This window comes from Microtus oregoni, unplaced genomic scaffold (assembly GCF_018167655.1).
Source record: "Microtus oregoni isolate MIOR12 unplaced genomic scaffold, Mior012 000015F_ref0000493, whole genome shotgun sequence".
Lineage (NCBI taxonomy): Eukaryota > Metazoa > Chordata > Mammalia > Rodentia > Cricetidae > Microtus > Microtus oregoni.
This window is the reverse complement of record NW_024543074.1, coordinates 14100187-14127244: the sequence shown is the minus strand read 5'-3', so window position 1 is coordinate 14127244 and position 27058 is coordinate 14100187. Positions and strand designations below refer to the sequence as shown.

At 41.1% G+C, this 27058-nt stretch overlaps 1 protein-coding gene across 1 annotated transcript in view; it reads right to left on the bottom strand.

The window, feature by feature from the left end:
- Window positions 1-22657, bottom strand: part of Aatf (apoptosis antagonizing transcription factor) — a 105582-nt gene extending 82925 nt beyond the window's left edge. The window contains exons 1-4 of the mRNA XM_041664873.1: window positions 22420-22657; window positions 21186-21371; window positions 17059-17481; window positions 16504-16641 (exon numbers count right to left, since the gene is read on the bottom strand). Of these exons, the coding sequence (XP_041520807.1) occupies window positions 16504-16641; window positions 17059-17481; window positions 21186-21371; window positions 22420-22510 (838 nt within the window). The 5' untranslated portion in view covers window positions 22511-22657. The remainder of the gene's footprint in view (window positions 1-16503; window positions 16642-17058; window positions 17482-21185; window positions 21372-22419) is intronic.
- Between the last annotated feature and the right edge of the window lie 4401 nt (window positions 22658-27058).

Here is a 27058-nt window from a genome sequence, read left to right as displayed (position 1 = left end):
TAGAAACAAATTTTGGCATGAGCATTCAAGTGAATGGTGTTTAATATTAAGGGGCAATGAACACATATCTGGTGAAAAATAAGGGTTGTGATGGTGCAGACAGATTAGTGGGAGCTTGCTACACAAGGCTGGTAACCTGAGTTCAATGTCACACAGAAAGGAAGGAGTGAACTGACTTCCTAGTGTTGATCCCTATAGGTGCTCTGTGGCACATGGAGCCCCACTGCACCCCTATACATATATCATGTACATATATACACATGAATGAATAAATATTTTAAAAGAAAAGTATGCATCAAGCTCAAAAGAATTATGTGGAATGAAAACATGACAAAAGAATATAAACTTCCAGGCTAGGATGTAGTCCAAAAGACTGCTTAATTAGCACTTGGGAAACAGAAGTGGATCTCAAGTTCAAAGCAAGCCTAGTCTACAGAACAAGTTCAAGAACAGCCAGGGCTACACAAAGAAACCCTGCCTCAAAAAAAAAAAAAATCACACATACACATAAACACCACCACAAACAACAAAAAACAAACACAACAAAACAATAAAAACCACAAACCAAAGTTGCATTCAAAATGCAAGGCTTTTAATCAGTTTTTTTGGTATCTTACTCTTAAAACTTAAGTGAAAAGGGTCACTGAAAAAAACGATACTAACACGTTGTAGTGGAGTTAAAGCAAAAGGAAATAACTTCAAGAAGAGTAGGAATGCACTTCAGGAAACATGAACCATGCACATCTTCCAAGAAATAAGACAAAAATACAACCAAAGTCATTAAAAAATTTTAAAAAAAGGGTATGAAAATTCAGGAAATGTCTTAGAAAATGAGAGAGGGTAAAAAAAAAAAGATGAGATGAAAGAAAAAAACTATAGAGCAGTCTAAAGCCAAATAAAAACTCTCCCAGAAGGAGCAGAAAACAGAAGGGATAAAGAAAATGAAATAATTTCAAGATGATTTTCTAGAATTAAAAACTGAGTTTCTAGACATAAAGTCCTCTAACTACCCTGTGTAATAGATGAAACAGACTTATACTAAGGTAGCAAAGACACACTAAATGATTTTCCTAAACTGGACTCTGATCTTCATAGTGAAAGGACTCAGTAAGGCTCAACACTGCTGTTCACACAGAACACCAAGACTATCTCAGGGCAATGAGATAAAGCAGCAACCACCTTCTTATTGAAAACCTGTGGGTGGGAGAAGATAGTAGGGTATACTTGGAATACTAAAGTTGGCTGACTAACCATTCCTAAGCTTGTCAGAATCTCCAAATATTACTATCTTACATGGTGAGAAGGACTCTGCAGATATGTGAAAGACGTGAGATGAAAAATTGATCTTAGATTAACCTGAGATCCTAAGGTGACAAGTAGTCCTTATAAGAGGGAGGAATGGAGACAATAATATAATTGGACTATGTAAGTCAAAAAAGAAGTTGGAGGTATGGACCTGATAGTTCTGATAACAAAAGAAAAATGTGACCCCATGCACAGAGGCAGCCAATGAAAGCTCAAACATCACTGTGCCAACACCTTTATTGACCTCCAGAGCAGTAAGACAAGAAGTCTGTTCTGTTAAGTTGCCATACTTTTGATAACTTGTTACAATAGCAAAAGAAAATAGATAAAAGGCCAATACTTTCATGCCTAGAATGTAATTTCAACCTAGAAATATGTCCATAATCAATAAAAAATATATCATTGTGGGCTTCCATCATTTAACTCCCAGCACCTACATCAGGCATCTTACAACCACTATAACCGCAGTAACAGGGATCAGGTACCCTCTTCTGGTCTCACAGGTACCAGGCACACATGGTGCACAAACACACATGCAAGCACTCACACATAAAATTAACAAATCTTTGCTGTGGGACAATGGTATGTATCCTGTCAATTGTATTTTAATAAAATGTTGATTGGCCAGTAGCCAGGCAGGAAGTAGAGGCGGGGCAACCAAGGAGGAAGTAGAGGTGGGGCAATGAGAACAGGAGAATTCTGGGAGAGGAAATAGTCAGTCTGCAGTTGTGACCCAGACAGAGAGGAAGCCAGACACAGAGCAAGCAAGATGTGACTACCTCACCGAAAAAGGTACCAACCCACATGGCTAACACAGACAAGAATTAAGGGCCAATGGAAGTTATAAGAGTTAATAAGAAGCCTGAGCTACTAGGCTAATCAATCTGTAATTAATGCGTAGACCTCTGTGTGTATTTCTTTGGGACTGAATGACTGCAGGACCAGGTGGGACAGAAACTTCCTGTCAACAAATCTTTTAAAAAGAGGTTGGAGAAAAAGCTGGTAAAGACTCTGGTTGCTCTTCCAGAAGACCTAAATTAAATTCTCTGCACCCACATAGTGGCTTACATCCAGAGGATCTAACACCCTCTTCTGACCTCTACAGGTACCAGGCATGCATGTAGTACAAAGACAAACTCACAGGCAAAACACTAATATACATAAATATTTTTTTAAAAATTAATTTCAATAAAATGAAGGGGCTGGGGAAATAACTTGGTGGGTAAAGTGTTTGTACAACAAGCATGAGAACAAACCCAGATGCCCAGGACCATAGCACACATTTGAAACCAAGCACTGGGAGGCAGAGAAAAGTGAATTCTGGAAGCTCAACATGCAGTCTAGTTGAAAAAACAGAAAAGCAACTGAGGAAGACATCCTCCTGACATTAACCTGGCCCCTACACATTCAAGGATAAACACATACAAAGAAAAATTATTTTCTAATTCTTCCCTGTCTTGATATTGTTAATGTGATGATAATGACACTAGAATGTAGTCTGCTCATTTTCAACTCTTACAGTTAACATATGCATAAAGCACTGAGGTCCTGGTTACATGAACAGAGGAGAAAGCAAAATTTTAGTGGGACAGCTATTTAATATCATCAGAGATTTTTCTACTATCTCCTCATATTCCACATTCACAATCGGTGACCTTGCTGTCTCTATTAAAAAAAAAAAGTGAATGACCAAGATAGTTTTTATAGGCTCCTTTCCACTTACGTCTATCACTCTGCTCGCGTCCCACTTAATCTGTACATACATCTTTCTAAGGCCACTTATGCACAACCTCAACTCTGTTTACTACTTGAGCAAAATGCTATACAGATTTCCTCTTCTACATGCCCAATTCCCATCCACTGAGTCATTATCAATATGGAAACATTGCTCCCACCTTCAAAACCTCTCTTCTCTTGGCTACATCCTCTCTCTTATGTCTCATTTCTCTGTCCTTTTAAATCAGCATCCGTTAAAAGTTTTCTATGCTGCCTCAAAATTCTTTTCCCCTATTCTCTCTTGGATTCATTCCAGTCAAGTGTATAATCCTATCACTCTACTGAATCTGTTTATCAAGGTCACAGATGACCACCATGCTCTTAAAATTAAGAGTCAATTCTCAATCCCAATCTTAGTTAACCTGTCAGTAATATTCTCGTCCTTCACATCAGAGAGTAAATAAGTAAAAAAGTATAAAATGGCTCAGCAGTAGAGTACTTTGGCTAGCATGCCCTAAATTTGGGGGTGGGGGTGGGGACGGAGGTAATCAGGGAGAGAAGCACAAAGCAGACATGTATACAAACAAATGAAAAATTAAACAAACAGAGAGTGAGGGAGCTTAAGATTGGCACAGTGGTAGGGTATTTGCCCAACACGCTCTACCATGAGCACAGAATAAGAATGTAAGCAAAGGAATACTGTTTTCCTGAGTCCTTCTGCACTATTTATCATATTCATGCATGACTTTAATAATGCAGTTTAAGAATAAGCTTTAAGTCATAAAAACAACTATAATAAAGTAGAGCAGCATCCGAGACAACAGTGAGGTCTTAAAGTCTAACCATAATGCAAACCAAAGCTCTGACAAAACGACTCAGAAATTCCTGAACACCAATGAATACATCAGTGTGTTGCCTCTCAGAAAGTACAATATAGTCTGTTTTTTACCCCGAGAACATTTAGGGATGATGTTATACCAAAAAAAAAAAAAAAAAAAAAAAAAACAAAAACAACAAAAAAAAAACCTTGTTGTTACTTTACACATTAAATCCAGATTATGAGAAGCTTACTGGAATCTGTCTGCCTGTCTCTGTCTCTCCTCCACACGCATGCCTCCAGGCATATACAGTCAATCGAGCTAGCTAAATATACATATATAGTTAAATATACTTATCACGAGGCTCCAACATACAATGGTCTATACTTCACTATTAATACTGTGAAGGAGTAACCCCACTGTGAAACACTAGCAACATATCAGGACTGCTTCCTACCCCATGCCTCACTATTTCTATTTTATTTTTATTTAATAGTGCTAGAGATTGAAATCATAGCTTTGTGTATACTACACGAGTACTCTACCACTGACTTTTCTCCCCAGTCTTGCAGATAAAATGTTACTAAACTAGGTGTGGTGGCACAGACACATACTCCCAGCAGTCAAGAAGGCTAAAACAGGATTACAAATTCAAGGTCACCCCTAATTTCACAAGGAGCTCAAGGCCAGCCTGGGCTACTTAGCAAGACCCTGTTTCTTACAAGGCTTTAATCACTCAGAGGCAGAGGTTAAGTTCCTGGCTAGCCAGGGCTAGATATTAACCCTCTTTCCAATGAAAAATTCCTTCTGCCATGGAAATGAATTGTCTGACCAGCTTGGTTTTAGCACTTTTTAAGCTGCTGTTAGTTTTTATTGCTTTGTGATTATACTGAAGCTCATCTTTTAAGGACACATAGAGTCAAGGAATAAGAAACTAACACCACCACATTGGGGACAGGGGCTATACTCACTAACATGTGCCAGTCCCTAAGGTTTGATCCCAAGAAACAGAAACACACACACGCATACACATGAGAAGCAGGGGACAGAGTTCCACCACATCCTTATATTGGAAAGTTCTTGCTCTGTGACCCACCTTAGTTTCTATATAACATAAATACCCGGTGAACCAGGTTGGACAAAGTAAGTAGGCATTTATAGGGACCAATATTCCTACACAGAAACCCTTCTCAAAGAACAAACCAAACAGAGCTTACACTGCAAAACCAAGTCAACAGGTATTATATAAATATCAAATGAAAAGTTATTCAGAAATGATTGCTTTCATTTCCCACCCACAGTTGAGGAAATATAAAAGATCAATAATGCCCTGTGGTGGCAAGAGTGCAGGAAAAGGAATGTTACAGACAAGAATTTAAATTGTTATAATTCCTCTAAGGAACAGCATGGCAATATAACCCAAAAAGCTAAAAAAAGAAAACAAAGTACAATTCCTTTGTCTCAGCAATTACATTTCCAGAGAGACCTTGAACAAACCAAAAGGCATCTCTAGCTACTTGTGACTTTTTTGTTGTTCTGTGGTGCTAAAGATTGAACACAGGCTTTGAGCATGTTAAGCATGTAATTTACCAACCTAAAGATCCACCTGTCTGCCTGCCAAGTGCCAAGATTTAAAGTAAGTACCATCATGCCTGGTGAAAATACAGCATTTTTACATTCTTTTTTCATATTATGCTTATTTGAAACACATGTAGCTACCAACCCTAAATTGTAAGAAGGCATCAAATCCTCTGAAACTAGAGCTACAGATGGTTTGTGAGCCACAATGTAGGTGCTAGGAACTGAATCCAGGTCCTCTGCAAGAGCAGCAAGTGCCATCTCTTCAGCCTCTAACATTAAAAACAAAACAAAACAAAAAACAAAAACAGGTTTGTTTTTTGAGGGCAAAACTACACGGACAGTGGCCCCAGCATGGAGGAACCACCATCCATAGCTATGCACTCAGCAGGTGCCTCGGGCTTGCCACCACTGCAGCCCAAGAAGCAGTTCAGAAGCAGGCCATCAACTTCACAATGGTACGCTGTATTAGCAGTAGAGACAGCTCACCTACTGACTAGCGACAGAGCTCCACGGTCCTTGACAACCCTTCTGCCAATTTTTTGGCAAATGCAAATCTCATAAATCCGGATTTATGATACAGCTAGACAGGAAGATTACAAACAATTACAGTCCCAATTTTCTTGTCCCTTGTGAATCTTGCATCATTTGAAAATAATCTAGGTAGGCTGGGCATGGTGGTACATGCCTTTAATCCCAGAACTCAGGAGGCAGAGGCAGGTGAACTTCTGAGTTTGAGGCTAGATGATCTACAGAGCAAGGTCCAAGACAGCCAAGGCTAGAGAGAAAATCTGTCTCAGAAAAGGGAAAATGAGAAGAAAAGAAAAAAAAGAAAAGAAAGAGAAAATGTCCATGCAAAGTATCCAGAAGTGCCAGAACCACTTTCCCAACAGTTCTATTACTAGAATTGAAGCTTGGACCTAGAGCGAGAAAGACACAAGAAACTCAAGAAGAACCTGACTCCTGTCACCTAATCTAACCAGGTTTGGAGAAGATGATAAGTGCTGTAAAATATCTGGAGCATTCTACTCTCGCACTGCAAAGCCTCAAAAGTGTTTGATCAAGCCATCTACATAGTTACCGTCCATCTCCCAGTAAGAGAGCTGGAGCTAGGCAACGATGGCACATGCCTTTAATTCCAGCACTTTGGAGGCAGAGGCAGGTGGGTTTCAGGACAGCAGCCTGGTTTACAGAGTGAGTTCCAGGAGAGCCAGGACTACACAGAGAAAGCCTATCTCAAACAAACAAAAAATAAAAAACAGCAAGAGAGCTGGAGGGGCTAGAAAGATGGATCAGAGGTTAAGAGCACTGGCTGGATTTCCAGAGGTTCTGAGTTTTCTTCCCAGTAACCATATGGTGGCTCACTGTAGTCCCATTGGATATGATGCCATCTTCTGTGTGCAGACATTCATGGAGACAAAACATCCACATATACAAAATACATAAATAAACCTTTGAAAGAGGAAGAAGAGGAGGAGACCTGGAAATGTAGTCAGTGGTAGAGGGCTTGCCATACACACACAATGTGAAGGGTTTGAAGCCCATCACCAGACAGGAATAAAAGGAAAAGTATCTGCTATTGTAAATGTCCTAGTCCCTAATCCTTGGTCTTCTCCCTTAGAATCTTTATACACTTAACTGACTGGTAGAGCCAAAGCTGGGCATGGTGGTACACACTGGTGATCCCAGCATTCTGGACACAGAAGCTACAGGATCACCAGCCTGGTCTATATAGTAAGTTCCAAACCAGTGAGAACAAGACTCTGGTCTAAAGGAAAACTTTACTCAGTGGCTAAAGCGCAGTAAAAGCAAAAGGACTTGAGTTTGGATCCCTAACACCTATGTAAAGACCAGGAACAGCAACCAACACACAGACACACAACACTAGTGCCATGGGTGAGACACAGAGACACAGGTGCATTCTGCAGGCTCACTAGCTAATCTAGTTAGAAACAGAAAGTTCAGGTTCAGTGAGAGACAGTCTCAAAAACAAGGTAGACAAGTAATTGAGAAAGACATCCCAGCTACATGTTCATTCATTCATATGAGCATGTAACATGTACACATACACACAAAAGAGAGAGAAGGATGGAGAAAAGGAAGGAGGGAGGAAGGAAGGAAAGAAATATATAAATAGTGGAGCCAATTGGACTTTAGTCCTTAGCATTTCGTTTTATTATTTTTATTGTTATAGAGATAGCCCTGGCTGTCTTGGAACTCAATCTGTACACCAGGCTAGCCTGGAATTCAGAGATATGCATGTCTCTCTGCCTCCTGAGCACTGGGATTAAAGTCGTGAGCCACATGCCATCTTTCCTTAAGCATTTTTTGTTTCTGTTTTTTGTTTTTTGAGACACAGTTTCTCTGTGTAACAGCCCTAGCTGTCCTGGAACTAGCTATGTAGAGTAGGCTGGCCTCAAACTCACAGAGATCTGCCTGCCTCTGTCTCCTAAGTGTATGCCACCAACACCAGGCAAGTTTTGTTTATTTTGAAGTAGACAATGAATTCATATAGTTCAAAAGATGCTAAGAAGCTGGGCAGTGGTAAAGCACACCTTTCGGGAGGTAGAAGCAGGTGGATCTCTGAGTTCTAGGCCAGCCTGGTCTATGGACAGCCTGGTATTCCAGGCTATCAGGACTACACAGAGAAACCCTGTTTCAAAAAACCAAAATTAAGTCTCCAAAAGTAAAATAAAAATATTGCTTAATACAATTTCATGACTACCCAAGGTTTTTAAAATTTGAAATTTTCATTTATTTTAGTTAAAAAATTTTAACACTTATTTATTGGTGGAGTGATGCATGTATACCACAGCATGCATGAAGAAGCCAGAAGACAATTTAAGGGAATCAGTTCTCTCCCATAGCCTACAGGGACTGAACTCTGGTTGGTAGGCCAGATGCCAAGTACCTCCACCTGCAGAGCCATCTGCTCAGCCCCAAGAAGATGCCATTCTCCAAGTGCTATGGCCAAATTATTATTAGATATGTTAGTCTATGAGGCTACAGCCATGGTTCATCCATTAAGAACACTTGTTGCTCTTTCAGAGGGCCAGGGTTCAGTTGCCAGCACTTCCATGGTGGCTCACAACCATCTGTAACTCCAGTTCCAAGGGATCCAACATCCTCTTCTGACCTCTGTGGGCATTACACACACAGGGTACACCTGCATACTCAGGCATAAAAGAAGTATATGTAATAAGAATAAAACTTCAACCAGGAGGTGGTGGCACATGGCCTTTAATCCCAGCACTTTGGAGGCAGAGGCAAATGGATCTCTGTAAGTTCGAGGCCAGCCTAGTCTACAGAGCTAGTTCCAGGAAAGCCAGAGCTACACAGAGAAACTCTGTCTCGAAAAACAAAAATAAATAAAATTTCAAAGGGGCATTTAAATTAAAAACAATAACAACAAAACAGTCTATTCAGCAGGACATTTTGGTGCTTGCCTTTAATCCTAGCACTCAGGAGGCAGAAGCAGGCATATCTTTTTGAGTTTAAGGCCAAACCAGTCTGCATAGCCAGTTGCAAGACAGCAAGGGCTACTAGTAAGAGCCCATATCAAAAAGCAAAATGAAACAAAGAAAAATCTATTCAAGTCAAAATTATTGCGGGTCTTGGAAAAGGGGCCACAAAACGATAAAGAGGGGAATAAGAAAATATACTTTACTAATAGTAGAATTTGTTTTTAAATTCTTAAGCAAGTCAAAATTTTAACAGTTCCTCTACATTTACATTATGTTATATGTATTTCTGGTGTTTTGCTTATGGGAAATATCAAAATGTCAACCATTGTTTCTATTAAAGGTCTTTAATGATATTGCATTTTAGACCTGTAATGAAACATGGTGCTTGCTGCAGTTTGTAATGCATCTCATTAAACACATTAATAACATCCATTTAACTAAAAGGTCAGCTTACTTTGGTTAAAGTTTAGCTTTCCTATAATCACTTCATTTAAAGCAGTATAGCAAACTCTGGGAAGACAACAGAGTACCTGTTATAAAAATGCTCTCAATTCTCCCATCTGTCCAAGTCAGTCATTCTTGTTAAAAATTAAATGCCCAGCTATGGTAAAGCTCAGTGGCAGAACATTTGTTAGCATGCACAAGGCCCTGGGTTCATTTCCTAGCACGGTTAACAAACTTGTTAATATTTTTAAGTGGAATAATGGTTACAATATTGGTTTTCTGAGACAGTATCTCACTATATAGGCCTGACTGCCTTGGAACTTGCTATGTAGACCAGACTGACCTGCAACTCAGAGATCCACTGGCATTAAAGGTGGGGGCCACATGCAACTAGTAATAAGATTTTAGGGCTGGAGGGGGCTGGAGAGATGGCTCAGTGGTTAAGAGCATTGCCTGCTCTTCCAAAGGTCCTGAGTTCAATTCCCAGCAACCACATGGTGGCTCACACCATCTGTAAAGTGGTCTGGCGCCCTCTTCTGGCCTTCAGGCATACAGACAGAATATTGTATACATAATAAATAAATTAAAAAAAAAAGATTTTAGGGCTGGAGAGACAGTTCAGTGGTTAAGTGCATATGATACTTTTGCAGATGGCCTATGTTTGATTCCCAGCACCCACATGGTGGCTCACAACCTAATTCAACTCCAGTTCCAATAGATCCAATGCCTTCTTCCTGCCTCAAAGGCAACAAGTATGCATGAGGTACATATAAATAAATGCAGACAAAACACTCACACATAAAATGAATAAATCTTTTTTTAAAAAAAAATTAAATCCTTTATCTTTTATGAATACACACTAAAAGATGTATTAAAAAAATGAAAGGACACACATCATTTACTTCACAGTAGTCCAGAAGAAATAAGTTGTCAATATAAAGATAGATGTAGTAAGACTGGCATGAATTCCAGGCAGTGGTGGTGCACACCTTTAATCCCAGCTCCCACTGTGCTCACCTTCCTACTTTAACATAGGCTATGTACATAACGTAGTTTGTAAATTCATCTGGCATGTTCTTAAATAATCTGCCTTCTTCCTTGCAGATCGTTATCACCAACATAAAAGGCCTAATTCCTGATGTTGTAAAACTTGTTAAATCAAAGTCAGAGGGAGAAAGCTAACTATCTTTGGAGAAGTAGCTTTCTTTATGGTTTTTCGAGACAGGGTTTCTCTGTGGCGCTTTGGAGCCTGTCCTGGAACTAGCTCTGTAGACCTCGCTGGTCTCGAACTCACAGAGATCCGCCTGCCTCTGCCTCCCGAGTGCTGGGATTAAAGGCGTGCGCCACCATCGCCCGGCAGAAGTAGCTTTCTGTAAATAAATAAATAAATCCCTTAATTTTGTTAAGGTTATTCTATGCTTAATCTTAATCTACACAGACATTAGGAAGTCACTTCATGGTTCAAGAGATATAATTGCCAACATGCAAGAGCAAAACACTTGGAGACTAAGTGCAGGTACTAGAAAAGTCAAGGAAATACTACATTTCTGAAAGGTAGATTTTAAAGTGCAGAACATACAAAGACTTGGTTCTCAGGGGTCTACAGTGCTAGAATATAGTTACAAGTCTATTGTTTTAAAAGTTATGGGGGAGGAGGGCTGGAGAGATCAGAAGTTAAGAGCACAGACTGTTTTTCCAGAGGTCCTGAGTTGGATTCCCAGCAACCATCTATAATGAGATCTGGTGCCCTCTTCTTGCCTGCAGTCATATGAAGGCAGAACACTGTATACATAATAAATAAATAAATCCTTAAAAAAAGCTATCAGAGCCGGGCGGTGGTAGCGCACGCCTTTAATCCCAGCACACAGGAGGCAGAGGCAGGCTGATCTCTGTGAGTTCGAGACCAGCCTGGTCTACAGAGCTAGTTCCAGGACAGGCTCCAAAGCCACAGAGAAACCCTGTCTCGAAAAACCAAAAAATAAAAAAATTTAAAAAAAAAGCTATCAGAAAGAGAGTAAACCATGGTACAAGAACACATACTGAGTATTCACAACCCACAACCTAAGGACAGAATCCTGTATTCATTGTTTACATTGGTAGAAAGAGCTGGAGAGATGTCTCAAAGGTAAAGAGTGCTTATCACTCCTGCAGGACTGGACTTCAGTTCCCAGAATCCAAGTAAAGTGGATCACAACTGCTTCTAACTACAGCCAGGAGATCTGATGCCCTCCTCTTCTGGTCTCTAGAGGTACCTGCACTCATGTGCACAAATGCACACACATAATTTTAAAAATTAGAAATCATATATATAAAGAGCTTGTGAAGAGATCAGAAAGGTAGGCAGTGTATTTGGTGTTACCAAAGCCCAAAGCCCAAGAAAAATACTACAAAATTGGACCAGTGAGATGGCTTAGCAGGTAAAAAGTACTTGTATTGCAAGTCTCATAACCTGAAGTCACATAAGTACAGAAGGAGACAAGTTACTGAACAAAGTTCTCTGACCTCCACATAAGGGCTATGGAATGTGTGCACTTGTGATTGCTTGCTCGATCTTTCATGTTCTCATTCTCTGTGCTGTGAAGAAATATCATGACCATGTACCACTCTTATATAAAAGAAAACATTCATTGAGGTGGCAACTTACAGATTCAGGTTCACTCCATTATCATCACAGCAGAGAGCATGTCAGCATTAAGGTAGATGTGGTGCTGAAGGAATCGCTGAGAGTTCTACAACTTGCAGGCAACGAGAAGTCTACAGAAAGTCATACTGAGGGAAACTTAAGCCGCCCCTACAGTGAGACACACTTCCTCCAGCAATACCACACCTCCTAATAGTGCCACCCTCTTTGGGGACCATTTTCTTTTGAACACCACAGCATCACATATTTAATTTCTTTAGTCACTTGAATATTACTTTAATTCTGCTTTATAACACTTCTGATCGTTCTAATCTTTTACATTTAACCAATTACCTCCTCCTGGTGAACTTCAGTCATTCTGACAGATGTTTGTCTGTCTGACAATGTAGTTTGTGGTAGAAGAGGGAGAAGGAAGGATATTTAGTATTACATTCTGAGAGGATAGGGATCTAATAACCAGAATTTCTACACATCTGAAGGGAGACAGGTTTTGTTTGCTTCCATCTTCTTATGACAGTATGACTTAATGTGTTATATACACACCATCTGGATAGTTTTCATAATAATTTTTCTAGTATATTATTCTGAATAACCAGTTTTATAGCTCTATTATGACTGACATGAAACAGGCCAAATTTATAACTAATTCCAGATCAAACAGTAGATATACTCTCTTTAATGCTTATTCACTTTGCTTTTGCATTTATTTTTATTTTATTTTATTTATTTATTTATTTTAAACTGAAACTAAGTCTCACTGAATAACCCTTGCTGGCCTGGTTTACTATGTAGATCAGACTGGTTTCAAACTTAGATCTACCTGCCTATTCATCTTGAGGTCTAGACTTAAAGGCATGAACTATCATGCCTGGTCTGCTTAGTTTTATAGACTAGTTAAAGTTAGACTGCTTAGGTTTGTTTGTTTAATTTTAAACAGGTCTCATGTATCCTAGCCTGGCTTTGAACTAGCTTTGTAGTGGAAGATAACCTTGAACTAATTCTTCTGCCTCTACCTCTCTTTTTTTAATCCAAAAAAAATTAAAGGTAATCTTTTTTAGCATTTTTTTTTTTTTGAGACAGTGTCTCATGTAGCCAGGCTGAACTCCAGCTTGCTTTGCAGTTAAGGATAGCCTTGAACTTCTGATCCTCCTACCTCCATTTCCCTAGTACTAGGAGTACAAGCTCGTATGCTAAACCAAGTACTCTAAAGACTCTGCCTAAGACCATCTCAGCAGTTGATTAGCTCTGTGGTCTTGGCCAGGTTACTTTATAGTAAGATAGGGATAATATGGTTGTGAGGATTAAAGGACATAATCAATGTAAAAAGCATCTTAATTGTACAATGTCTGACACACATCCCACCATAACAGGTACTGGAGTTATCTTTTTCTATTGAAAGATATTGGGCAATGTTCAGCTATACGAATGGTTCTCATTGGTATAACTACCATCCCCACTGTCTGCAGTATTTTTATAATCTTCTTACAAGTATTCAGAATCCCTATATAGCTTAAATTAAGTAGTGTCTAGTGTAATACTTATAAACCTTGTCCTTTTAGACTGCTATGGAAAGGTAGGTTTCTAGTGATTTCCTCATTGCCTTTCAGAAGCATTCAATGAAAATTTCTTTTAAATATGTATTATTTGTATGAGTGTGTGTATGTGTATGAGAGAATGAGCAACAGAAACCCTAACAAAGACAGATGCTAACCCAGAAATATCTCTATTTTAAAATGAGTGTTTATAAAGACTCAGATAAGAAGATCAGTGAGTAATAAAATGAAAAAGACCTTAAATCTAAAATGTTTAAAACAGCTGGATAGCTGGGCAGTGGTGGCTCACACCTTTAATCCCGGCACTTGGGAGGCAGAGGCAAGCAGATCTCTGTGAATTTGAGGCCAGCCTTGTCTACAAGAGCTAGTTCCAGGACAGGCTCCAAAACTACAGAGAAACCCTGTCTTGAAAAAGCTAAAAATAAATAAATAAAATAAAACAGCTGGATAGTGGTAGCACATGCTTTTAATCCCAGCACTCAGAAGGCAAAGGCAGGTGGACCTCTGTGAGTTCAAGACCAACCAGGTCTACAGAGTGAGTTCTAGAACAGCTAGAGATATTACACAGAGAAACTGTCTCAAAAAGCCAAAAAAAAAAAAAAATTTAAGACATCCCAGTTAGGTCTCATCTAAAGGCATCCTCAGAAATGAGAATACTAGGGCACTAAAAATAGCAAAGACATGCCCCAAAAATCTAAAAAAAAAAAAAAAAAAAAAAATGTATCATGTATTTAGGGAAAAGAAGGGAAGTCAGGAGAAGAGGTCAGATGGTTTCCTTTCTTCTTTTGAAGACCTCACAACACATACAATTCTCAAGAGAATTTTTAAAAGGTTACCCAGATTTCATAGAAAACAAACTTTGAGTATGGCAGACCACAAAACAAAAAAACTGTCTATAGGAAATCATTCTAACCACATATTCTCCTACAAAAGAAATGCTTTTGCCAGGAATGGAGGTACATGTCTTTAATCCTGGCACTGGAGAAGTAGAAGATAGATTTCTGTGAGGCCAGCCAGGTCTACATAGTAAGACCCAGTCTAAAAAAAGAAAAGAAGTTCTCGAAGTTGCACATACACATCTTGAATTGTTTTCAAGTGATCCTATTTAGAGGCAGTACCAAACTAGATGTCCTCAGTTTTCTTCCAAATCTAAGTCCATACTATAAAGGGTTACTATGGTAGTTTGAATGTAATTGATCCCCATAATCTCATAGGGAATGGCACTATTAGGAGGTGTGGCTTTGTTGAAGTGGGTATGGCCTTGTTGGAGAAAGAGTGTCACTGTGGGGATGGACTTTTTGAGGTTTCCTATGCTCAGGATACCACCCAGTGTGTCAGAAGACTTCCTGATACCTGCAAGATGTAGGACTTTCTCTCAGCTATTATTTCAGCACATCTGCCTGCAAGCTGCCATGCTCCCCACCATGATATGACAGAACCTTTGAAACTGTAAGCAAACCCCCTCAATTAAATGTTTTCCATATAACAGTTGCAGTGGTCACAGTGCCTCTTCACAGCAATAGAAACCTTAATCAAAACAGTTACATTTGGTTTTCATAATTTTTTTGTTTTTGTTTCGTTTGACAAGTTGATTACTCAGCATGCCCTTAAATCCCTAGGCACAAGGGATACTCCTGCCTCTGCCTCCAAAGTAACCAGGACCGCAGGTAGTGCACTAGCTTTTAAGTTTGAAAATGCAAACGGAAACAACATCTCAGTGTACAAGTTAGGAATAACCATGGCAACCAGGGCACATGTTTTCCTGTGCCCTGGCACTTTGGTGTCACTGGACACATAGGAGGCAATATTATTTGACAGACTCCTAGTTTAAGAGGAAGAAAAGCTGGAGTTTTACATTTGCTATTCATGAGCAAACTTTTTTTTTTTATTTATTTATTATGTATACAATATTCTGTCTGTGTGTATGCCTGCAGGCCGGAAGATGGCACCAGACCCCTTTACAGATGGTTGTGAGCCACCATGTGGTTGCTGGGAATTGAACTCAGGACCTCTGGAAGAGCAGGCAATGCTCTTAACCACTGAGCCATCTCTCCAGCCCCATGAGCAAACTTTTTTGGGTGAACTGCTGTCTCTAGTTTTCTCATCTGTAGAGTGAAGGAATTAGAAACCAAGCAACTTTTAAATTCTTTTTCACTCTACAATTCTTTGTGCTTAGTGAAATGATTCTCTCCCCAGAAGTCAGTTTTTTCCCTCACTCTTTGTTACTCAAAGGAAAGATAGGAATAATACCATTTAACTTGTTCTAAAGTCCGCCCTAACAAAGGAAGACATCCTATAAGCTACCAGGACTGAGTTCAATTACTCATTCTTTCCCTGTTGTTTTATACCTATAGATTTTTAAATAGTTTTCCCTAAGAATTTAAGAAGTAACTCAGCTAGGAGTAGTTGCACATGCCCATAATCCCAGCACTTGGGAGGCAGAGGCAGGCAGATCTCTGAGATCAAGGCCAGTATGGTCTACAGAGCAAGTTCCAGGACACCCAGCATTACATAGAAAAGCCCTGTCTCAAAAGAAAAAAAAAACTAAAAAATTTTAAGAAGTAACTCAAAAAGCCAAAGAAGAATGTCAAGTAATATTGGAAAACAGACATGGCTCAAGCACCTGATCTACTTCAAAGTTGCCTTCATTTGATAACGCTGCTGCAGATTATTTAGCCTTTTGAATAAGATCAAGTGTAAATAAAGAATTGAAACTAGCCAGGCGATGGTGGCACACACCTTTAATCCCAGCACTAGGGAGGCAGAGGCAGGTAACTCTGTGAGTTCAAGGCCAGCCTGATCTAGTGAGTTCTAGGACAGGCTCTAAAACTACAGCGAAATCCTGTCTCGAAAAACCAAAAAAAAAAAAAAAAAAAAAAGAAAAATTGAAACTAATATTCTACATTATAGTATTACTAAATGAAAACATTTTTTTTTTTTACATCCAACTCAGTATACCCCCAAAATGATATGAGTATTCTTACTATTTTTTAGAGCAATGGCAAATTCTGGGCCACCTTTGTCCTTGAAGACTGGAAAGACATTTGGTTGAGGCAACTGATTGGTAGTCAACAGAGCTTTCTGTAGTTTGATCCTTCCTTCCAAGAGCTGGTCCCACAACGCTGAAGAAAAAAGTGAAAGAGAAGCCATCTCTTAGTCAGGAATTCTTTCTGGGGACTAAGGAGGAAGAGGAAGAAGCATCAATCTCTAAGCAGCATGCGTTATGATGTTCATGCCATAGAAGCATTCTCCATTCTAGAAAATAAACTCTCCCTCTCTTGATGGAAATACTTGCTGGGAGAGAGGAAACCCTAATACATGACAAAAGGAGAGAACATGCTCCTCTTCAATCTTCCCCAAAGTTAGAGCAGAGCCTGCTAAGCAGTAAAACAAGAACTAGGGTGCAGGCTTCTGGGTAAAGTGAGGTATGTCACAGACTAATCAGAAGGGGTACTGGAGAAACAGAACAACCAAAATCAAAAAGCAGATTAACATAGAAACTCTAAAAAAAAACAAGCAAGTAGCAAAAGCATACGCACCTATCTGATTCTTCACAGCTCTTCCTTTCTCCACTTCCTCAGAAACTTTGACACTGGAGAAAGTCATCACCACACCGTCATCTTCACTGTTCCTGTCTTCTTCCCTCTCATCTTCTAAGTTTTCCTCCACATCTCCTTCTTCCATGCCACTCTCTTCTTCTTCCTCCTCCTCACTGCTCCCAAGGTCATCCATTCCTTCCGTAAATTTCTCAAAATCACTAATGCCCTGGAAACTGAAGCCTGGCATTTCTGCAGAATGCCCTCTGTCCTTCTTCTGAGTCAGACTGATCTTCAAATCATTGTCAGCATCCTCTTCCTCAGTAGCACTTAGCTCCTCCGCCTCCTCTTCCTCCTCAGATTCTTCCAGGCCCAGGCCCACTGAATCCCCATCTTCAGATTCTTCTTCATCAGATATTTCTTCGTCTAAATCATAAAGAAAAAAAAAGGGGGAATGGGGTTTACCTATAGAAAAATACTAGGGCCACATCTTTCATTTCAATTAATGAACTGTAGTATCTACTATGAAAGTAAACATGTTATTTGCTCTATTCAACTGAACAAACATTTACTATATATGTACTATTTCTAAAATGCTAAGGGGAAATAAAGACAAACAGAACATGAGTTCAATCTAAAAAAATATAGTGAAGACAGACACAAAAAATATAATTACAGGAAAAAATAAAAAGTGCTTTGAAAAAACTTCATGCCAGCCATGGTGGCTCATGACTATAATCTCAGTACCCAGGAAGTTGAGGCAGGAGGACTGCTTGAGTTCAAGTCTAACTTGGTTTATATAATGAGCACTAGACAAGCCAGGGCTACACAGTAAACCTTGTCTCAGAAAAACAAATAAATAAAACATTTCAGCTGGTGTTTGGGAGTTAGACCAGTCTTCCCACAGCTATATCTGAAAAAATAATTATCATTAGCTATTCCAAATGCATACAAATAATCAAACACCTATCATGTGTTAGCTATCAAGACTAAAAGAGGGCTTTAATAGCTGCTGTGCTGGTAAGTATGTAACTTGTTTATTTTATTATAGAAGACCAGAGTTAAGATACTTTGGACTTTTAAAGATTTTGAAGGTTTTTTTGAAGTTGGATTATATTTTATAGTATTAATATGAGACTTTGGGGACAACACGTAGAAAGTTATGGCTTAAAGTGATGTGTCTATACGTTAAATTGACAAGGGATAGATTGTACTGGTTAGTTTTAACTGTCAATTTGATACAATTTGACACAACCTAAGCTCACCTGAGAAGAAAGTCTTTTTTGGTAAGGGGTATAGCATCTCACTATTTATTTCTGGTAGACAAGCCGACCTCAAACTCAGATACTCATTTGCCTCTGTTTCCTGAGTGCAGGTATTAAAGAAGCATGCACCATCATGTCCAGCTCTGGGAAGAAAGTCTTTAATGACGAATTATGTAGACCAGGTTGATCTGTAGACATGTCTAAAGAGATTATTTTGATTGTTAATTAATGTAGAAAGACCTAATCCATTGTAGGCAGCACCTATGCAGAGGGTTCTAACAGTGTAAGACAGGAAAAACAGAAAACTAGCTGACAGCAGGCAAGTAAAGATGCATTCGTCCTCTTTGCTCTTGATCTGGACATGATATGACCAGCTACTTCCAGCTCCTGTCACTGAGATGTTCCTGCTACGATGAACTAAAATCCAGAAATGTAAACTGAAATAAACTCAATTCTTCCCTACATTGTTTTCTGCCAAAGTATTTTTATCATAGCAAAAGAAATGAAACTAGGATACCTGTGGAGAGAAGCTGTCTTATGGGAGTGTTAGAAAGGCATGCCAATAATACATTCCAACATCATCAGTAGATAGTATATAGAAAAGGTACCAAACTAACACACACCTGTAATCCTGGTATTTGGAAGCCAGGCAGGAGAGTCAAAGCAAGTTCAAGGCCAGCTTTGGCTACATACTGCGTCATACTACAATAATAAGTTCCTTTCTCATCCTCCCCACACTCCAATCCCCATCTTCCCTAAAAGAAAGAACCACCTGACCTTCCAAAAAAGATTAGAGATTAGAGATGATTTATGTGGAGATATTATAAATTTACTTATGAAGCATAAGAAAGAGCTCATCAAACTGAGAGGAGGTAAGGAAAAGAACTAGAGACTGAACAAAAGGAAGTAGCAAAGTGGAGGTACATGAACCTAAAGGATTACCAGAAAATCAGGACCAGTCCTGTTGTCTATGGGAAAGAGTTGAAACTTTAACCAAGTAAAATAAAGAGTTTATGAAAACATTAAGTCTTTGGTACTTCTTTCAAGAAATAAGCCTTAACTTGCTGAATATGGTAGTACAGTATATACGATGTTCAAGACTAACCAGAGGAACATAGTAAGCCTCTGTCCTAATTTTTTTTTTAAGATTTTATGTATTTATTATGTATGCAGTGTTCTACCTGCATGTATGCCAGGACACCAGATCTCATTATAGATGGTTGTGAACCACCATGTGGTTTCTGGAAATTGAACTCAGGACCTCTGTTACAACAACCAGTGCTATTAATTTCTGAGTCATCTCTCCAGCCCCTCTGTCCCAATTTTCTTGTTTGCTTGTTTTTGATTTTTGGAGACAGGGTCTTACTGTGGCTGGAACTTGCTAGGAAGACCAGACTGGTCTTGAACTCAGAGATTCATGTGCCTCTGCCTCCCAAGTACTGAAATAAAAAGCATGTAACCCCAGACCATTCAAGACACTGCCTCAAGGGAAAATAAATACAACACACAAATTTAAAAAGCCTCAGATAGGCTGTCAAAATTAAAAATACAGAAGTTAAGTGAAAAACCAGTAGAACCCTTTAAGTTTAATCACTTCTCAAATTAAGAAATTTCCATACAACACAGCAGAGATATTAGAATCAGCCTGCTTTCATGTAAATTCTGGCTCTTCTACTTAGCAGCTGTATCACTTTTACTTAACCAATTAGCCCTTTACTTTCTTATTTGTAAAATGAGAATAAATAATTATCAACTTCTCGGGCTACTGTAAAGAGTCAAATGATAATGATGTACTATTTTTACTTTTTAAAGATTTACTTACGTCTAAGCATTTTGCCTCCATGTTCATCTCTAGTGCCTACAGAGGAACTGGAGTCATGGATGGTTCTGAGTCTCCATGTGGGTGCTGGGAATCTAACCTGGGTCCCCAAAGAACAAGTGCTCTTAATCACTGGACTATCTCTCCAGACTTTATGGTAATATTTTGGTGGCTCTTTGTCCCAGGCTCTCAGAACTTAAAGAGCTAACTACAGCGGCTGACACACAGTGAAAACTCAATCTCAACATGAACTCCCTAAAAGAAAACATATGGCATCTTCTCAATATCCATATCTGGAGACTTATTCCATCTTGAGAAACTTACTACTGCTTAAAACTATAAACTCACATCCTAATTCTTTCTCAGGAAAGACAGAAGCATTGTTACTTTTTACAATGATAAAAGGTCAGTTTCATAACTAATACACAGAGTCTCAATGTAAGACTTAAAAACAAAAAGGGTCAAGATATAAAAGCAACACATACATCCAACTTTTTCTTTTTGGTTTTCAAGACAGGGTTTCTCTGTAGCTTTGGAGCCTGTCCTGGAACTTCCTCTGTAGACCTGGCTGGTCTCAAACTCACAAAGATCGGCCTGTCTCTGCCTCCTGAGTGCTGGGATTAAAGGTGTGCGCCACCACCTGCCTTTTAACACACAGCCCTGCCAATCCCTAGGATGTCTTGCCCATTTTTTTCACTCATATTAGGGTGAGCCATTAATCTGACCTTGGTAACTCTTCTGAGTTTTAGGTTTCGTTTTTTTTTTTTTTGTTCTTCTGAGACTAGGTCTCAGGTGTAGCATATGCTAGTACAGAACTATGTAGCCAGTCTTGAACTCTGATCCTCCTGCTTCAGTCTCCCCTAGTTCTGAAATAACAGGAGCATGCCTCACTGGGCTTTAGGATTCTCTTAAAGTGAAGTGGTGACCTCGAAGGCCCTTCCTAATACCAAATCAATGGTCTCTCCTAAAATGAGCAGAGACACACTGACTTCCAGAAGGCATCCATAAATGAAACAGCAAGAAGAGTTTCGTGTTTGTCTACTCACCAGAGGACCCTGGCAGAGTCTGCTCCCAGTGGTCTTCTTTCCAAGCTTTCCTAGAAGTGGTCTTGCCAGAATACCTCTTGTCTGTGTCCAAGAGGGAGGATGCCAGTTTTCTAATGCTGCTCACTGCCAGATCACCTTCCTCCTCTTCCCCTTCATCAAACCTGTCAATCACTCTGGCTCTAGTGGCTGTGGGGAAGGAGGAAAATAGAATCTTAGGTTAAAAAAAAAATCTTTAATAGGAACTCAATTAAACAATTTCAACTCCACACGCCACCTTTCTGTGCTAGGTGAGTACTCTTACCAACTGGGTTATATGCCCTGCCTTCAATTCATTAAGTGTCCTCTATACAATTTCCACTAACTTACAGGAATAGGGAATTTATTTCTGCTCTCTAGGGAGATGACTATCATATTGATGTCTGTTTCTGAATAGAAAGCTACCTCCCTTCATCTACTAGTAGATTGTTCCTACGCCTTGACTCTATAAATCTAGCCTGATTCCTCCTTTTCCATAGTGTTTTTGTTTTTTTTTTTCTTTAAAGGTTTTGAAAATTAAATTCAGGGCCCCAACTATGTCAGCCACATGCCCACGGAACTTAATTCTTCCTCAGCCAACAAGTTTATAGTCACTCAGTCCCACCCCTCCAGTTGTCCTCACTGACCCTGGCTTAAACAAACCCATTTCCTCACCTGCTATTCCTACACCACGACTCCTAATCTCTTTTATTATACCTTCCTCACAACTCTGACTCAAGCCTAAAGCACAATTACTCCCAGCTAGTCTCAGAACAGGCTTAAGGAGACTCAATGTGTCATCAGAACGTGGGCAAATGTCTTAAGACCTACCATTACTTAAACAGCACCAGAGAATCCTACTTTTTTCCTTTTCGAAGCAAGTTTTTAGAGGCGGTCAACTTTAAACACACAAAAACCTGAAACTCATCAGACTTCCTTCTCCTTTCTAAGGTAATACCAGAGAAGGGCATCCTAAGTAACTGCCAGTGGGCTGCCAGTAGCTCCCTGCAGCTACTCCCAGCCAGAGTCCGTGTGCTCGCCCCGCCTCCCCCAAGTCTGGTCTGCACGTTCACAGCAGGTGTCACCCTCCACCCCTCCAGGGGTCAACCCTCCCGAGACACAATTTTCCTCAGCGCAAAGGGAAGAAGGGCAGACTCGAGGGCCAGCGGCCCGCCCCGGCCCACAGCTCCGCACGTGGTCGGCCCCAGTCAGGCCTCACCCTCCTCCGGGTCGGCCTCAGGATCCGCCTCACGCGGTCTCGGATTCAACAACTGTTCCAGCTGCAGAGCCAAGGGCTGCGACCCCGCCATGGTCACCAGGTCACAGTCGTCGCTGCGCTGGTGAACGTGCAGCCCCGAGCCCCAGCCCGACGTTTCTGCCCGGGCGCTCCCGCCGGACACTACTCCACACGACAAGCAGAAACCTTCGGGGCCGGCGCTCAGCTCCCGGATAGGCAACTTCCGGGAGGCGCGCGCCGGAGGGGCGGGGCTTCGCGTCACCACAGGCGTTGCTAGGTTGGAGACGCAGGCCCGCGAAACCTGGGCGGGAGCGCAGCCGGCCTAACGCGCGTGCGCCGGAGACCAGGCCCGCGCGGCGCGAGGCGCGGGAGCGCGCAGGGGCACGTGACCGCCTCTGGCGAGGGCCGTTGGTTGCGTTTCAAGCTTCCAGGGACCCCTAAGCACAAAATAATGCCTCGAGCTTTGTGCGAGGTTGGTTTAGGAAGGAAGCGCGTAAAGTACTCGTGGCTCCTGATGGCTGGCTGATTTGTGAAAGGAGTAAAGGATAAGCCTCTCAAACCTCAGGTACTCGAGCAAGCACAGACAGGGATTCCAAACAGGGTTTTCCACAATGTGGAGGAGCCAGGCACACATCTTCCAACTCTGAGCAGCCAGGATCTGAGAGGCCTGCCTGTGTAAATGTGCGGCCAAGTGCGATCTTTATCTTTATTTAGGTATAATTAGGGATCGCTATGGTTGTACCACAAATCAAGACCGTACCCCCTTTCCTGGGCAGGCAAAAGGGGGCAAGCGGTTAGAATTCCTCTACTACACGTTCCTCAATATTAATAGCTTTACTGTTCTAAGATGGAGTGACTCAGACCCGGAAACTGAAGAACAAATGCAGACGAGAGACCCTTCACTCGGTTCTAACATTAAATGCTTAGACTCAAAACATACAGACCTTAATGATATAAATTTAATTGCACCCAGACCCATGAAGATACGCAATCACTTTACATTCTCTTCCCTTCATAGACCGTTCCTTGACTGCCCACTGCGTGGCAGGCCCTGCTAGATGAAATACAGGATGAGTCTCCACACAGTGACCAGCCTTCTGGGCAGGACACAAGAACTGCAATGAGGAATGACAAATTTGAGCATAAAGCGTCCTATGCTGATATGTTGGAGGTCTTCCGTGAAGACTTAAGATCTTCTGTAAACAGAAAAGCTGCCATTCAATAAAAAAGACATGAGTAAAGCCGGGCGGTGGTGGCGCACGCCTTTAATCCCAGCACTCGGGAGGCAGAGGCAGGCGGATCTCTGTGAGTTCGAGGCCAGCCTGGTCTACAAGAGCTAGTTCCAGGACAGGAACCAAAAGCTACGGAGAAACCCTGTCTTGAAAAATCCAAAAAAAAAAAAAAAAAAAAAAAAGACATGAGTAGGCCTGGTGGTAGTGAGGCTTTTAATCCCAGCAGTGGGAAGTGGAGGCAGGCAGCTCTCTTGAGTTTGAGGCCAACCTGATCTACAGAGCAAGTTCCAGGACAGCCAAGACTACACAGAGAAACCCTGTCTCAAAAAAAAAAACCAAACAAACAAAAAAAAACATGAGTAATACACAGTAGTACACTGTGACTGTACCTCGTTCCTGTTTGTCCATGGATACAGAGTCTCTAGCCCAAGCTGGCTTCCAACTGGCTAAGTAGCTGAAGATGACCTTGAATACCTTAATCAAGGGAGATTATAGGCCTGTGCCACTACACCCTGTTTATTCAGTGCTAGGGACTGAACCCAGAGTTTTGTGCATGCTAAGTAGGAACTCTTCCATTTCTAGATCCCTAGCTCAGTACCATTTTGTAAGTATGCTCCAGGCCAATTGGATCCCAAAGCAGATCAATATAGGTATGTATCTGGTAGCTCCCCAGTGGAAGCCACAGGAAGACAGTCCCTGACTCAGAGTCTGCAGAGACCCTCAGATTCCGGCTAGAAGAGACTACTCCTTTAGTGTAGCTCCCCTCCCATGCCTCCTTCCTAAGTGGCTCTTGAGTGAAGAAGACCAGGGCTACAAAAGAGAAACAGAGACTGTCTTAAAGTCTTTCAGACATGGAGGGCAAAGAATGTCAGACCAGACAAAGACCCAGGCAAAGAAAATCTTTGTATTACTGAGTAGTTAGAGGGCTTGCTTGTTTTTAAGTGTGCCCTCTGTGATTTCTGGCATGTGCCTATGTCAGAGCCTCCATAGCAAAAGTGTGCCCCTCTGTCCTCTACAAGTTGCCATTGCCTTGGGCATAAGGAACAGAAGTGTTCTCCCACCCCACGTTTAGTAAATTACACCCCCCATCCTCTTCCCTTGCTATTTCAGGCACTAAGAACCTGCCCTTAAAGGTAAGGAGGGAAGAGCTAGGTGGAAAGGGAAGCAGGACAGAGACCATCTTGAAACTGTTCCGCATACAGGACACTCTGCTGGCCTATTTGTGGCCAGTTGAACTGAGCAAACAGGATCATAAGGTGCCATAGGCCTTTTACCAGCCCTCCCTCTCCTGTCTTGGCTGTCCCTAACCGGGGACATTTTTAGGAAGGAGTCAAGAGCTCTTTACTCTTGCCAGACATACCCTAAGCTCCACAAAACTGCTTCCCCTGCTTTTCTGCCCCAGGAATCTTCTTCCTGGAGAGGAGTGAAGGAGAAAGAACGGTGGAGTTTACGGTGCAACTGAGTGAAGTTGAGGCACAGGGCAAGGGAGAGACCACCCAAATGTTCTGGGGCCCCTACCCTGGTTGCATTCTGGTTTCTTGAGAAGTGGCTGAAAGGCTTCAGACTAGGGTAGAGTGGGATTGGAGATGGAGGGTGGGTTGTGGGAGGGGCCAGTAAAGGGCAGTACAGCTTCCTCAAGAAATGTCAACCAATGGAGAGCAGATGGGCTGAGCTGAGAGGAGCATAAAGGTGAGCAATCTGTCCTCTGGAAAAAAGACAGAAAGGGTTTAGGATTCACCTCCCTCTGGCTGGGCTGCAAAGTGGCAGGAATAGCCACCCATAGGCAGAGGTAACTAAATTAGCCATCGCTCCGATGGTCAAAACCCGCCAGTTTCAAGTTTCCAGAAACCAGATTCTGACCTATCTGTCTTCCTAAACAACATCAGCCTTGGGTTCCAGACCCCTGAAAGGGCCTGTCCCGGTTCTCCACTGCCTTCTTGCCTGCCCTTACACCAGGAGAAGTTGAGTAGGGGAGCTTTAAGTCCCTCCTCAGCTTAGATGGCAGCCCCCTCAGACTGGAACCCTAATTACAGATCCCTGGAAGCACAGTAGTGGGGGCTTTAAGCTGGCTTGAGGAAGAAAAGGGCTTGCCAAATTTAGCTGTGAGGAGGCTTCGCTCTCAGATAGGAAGGGGTGATAGGGGACCAAAGGGCATTTCCCTCCTTCCTGGCAGTCTCTCCAGGAATGGTTCCCTGTGCCCTTGGGCCAGAGGTGGGCAGCATTTGTGAATGCAACCCAGCCACTACCTGTTCTCTTCCTCCCCAAGCCCTCTCAGTTCCAGATTAGACCACTGAGCATCACCACTTGTTCCCGTCTTCGCTGGGTTTCACAAAGACCCGCCAAGGGAAAAGACCACTGGCACGGAGTCACAAGAATTGAATCTATGCCGCCTGCTCAACTCTTAAAGCATTTCTTATCAAATACTCCGATAGCGCAGTAAAGCTGCTAAATAATTTAGTACCCTTGATAGGAAAATGCCACTTCCTGATGAGCATACGTTCAGTTAAATGAATGGTTTTAAGGGGGAGGGTTCCAGGGTGGTGGCTATAATGAATGTTAGCTGTGGTTTAATGCATATAAATGCTAAACGGGGAAAACACGCAGACCCAGTGATTGCATATGAAGAAAATGTGCTGTATGCAGCGGCTAGGAGTTTCCAAAGTCTCCCTTGTATTTCATAAATTTTTATTTCTGAAAGAAGACAGCCAGATTCCTCCCTGATAGTTATTAGTTAGATAAGCCATCGAAGGGGTGCAATGAAATATTGCTTACTCTAAAGCCTTCTCTGCAGGAAAGATAAACTTGGCTCTGTCTTACAAAATAAGGAAATGGTACTGGAAATTGCATATAATTTAATGTAAAAATGATTTAAAAAAATAAGATATGATCCAGACTGAAATCTAGGCAATATGATAAAGAAACCCTGGGACCCTGATAATAAAACTCTCATACACCTACACATTAGTATTTCATAGGAGAAACATTCACATTTCTTCCATTTCTATTGGAGGTTTGGATGGGATTGAACTATTCTCAAGACCCTATATCTATTGGCAACTTAACTCTCAGTTGCAATTTGATTTCTATATTAGTTATTTTTGTTCATCTTCTGCAGAAACTTAATACGTATCCTATGCCAGACAAAATAGTTTTCCTTTTGGAAAACTTCAAATGTAGTAAATACCATCCAATAACAATTCCGTATCAGTTCTGTGAAAGGGATTAAAGTATTTCATTGCTAGTTATACTTTATATTCACGTTAGGTTATCTTTCAACTCACCAAATTAGAAAGCAGGATTATCTATGGAAAATGAATTGAAGCTGAAAAAGACCAGGTCTAACTATCTATTTACAGGTATGTGACATTCCCAAGCCTGGCTTTGCAAGT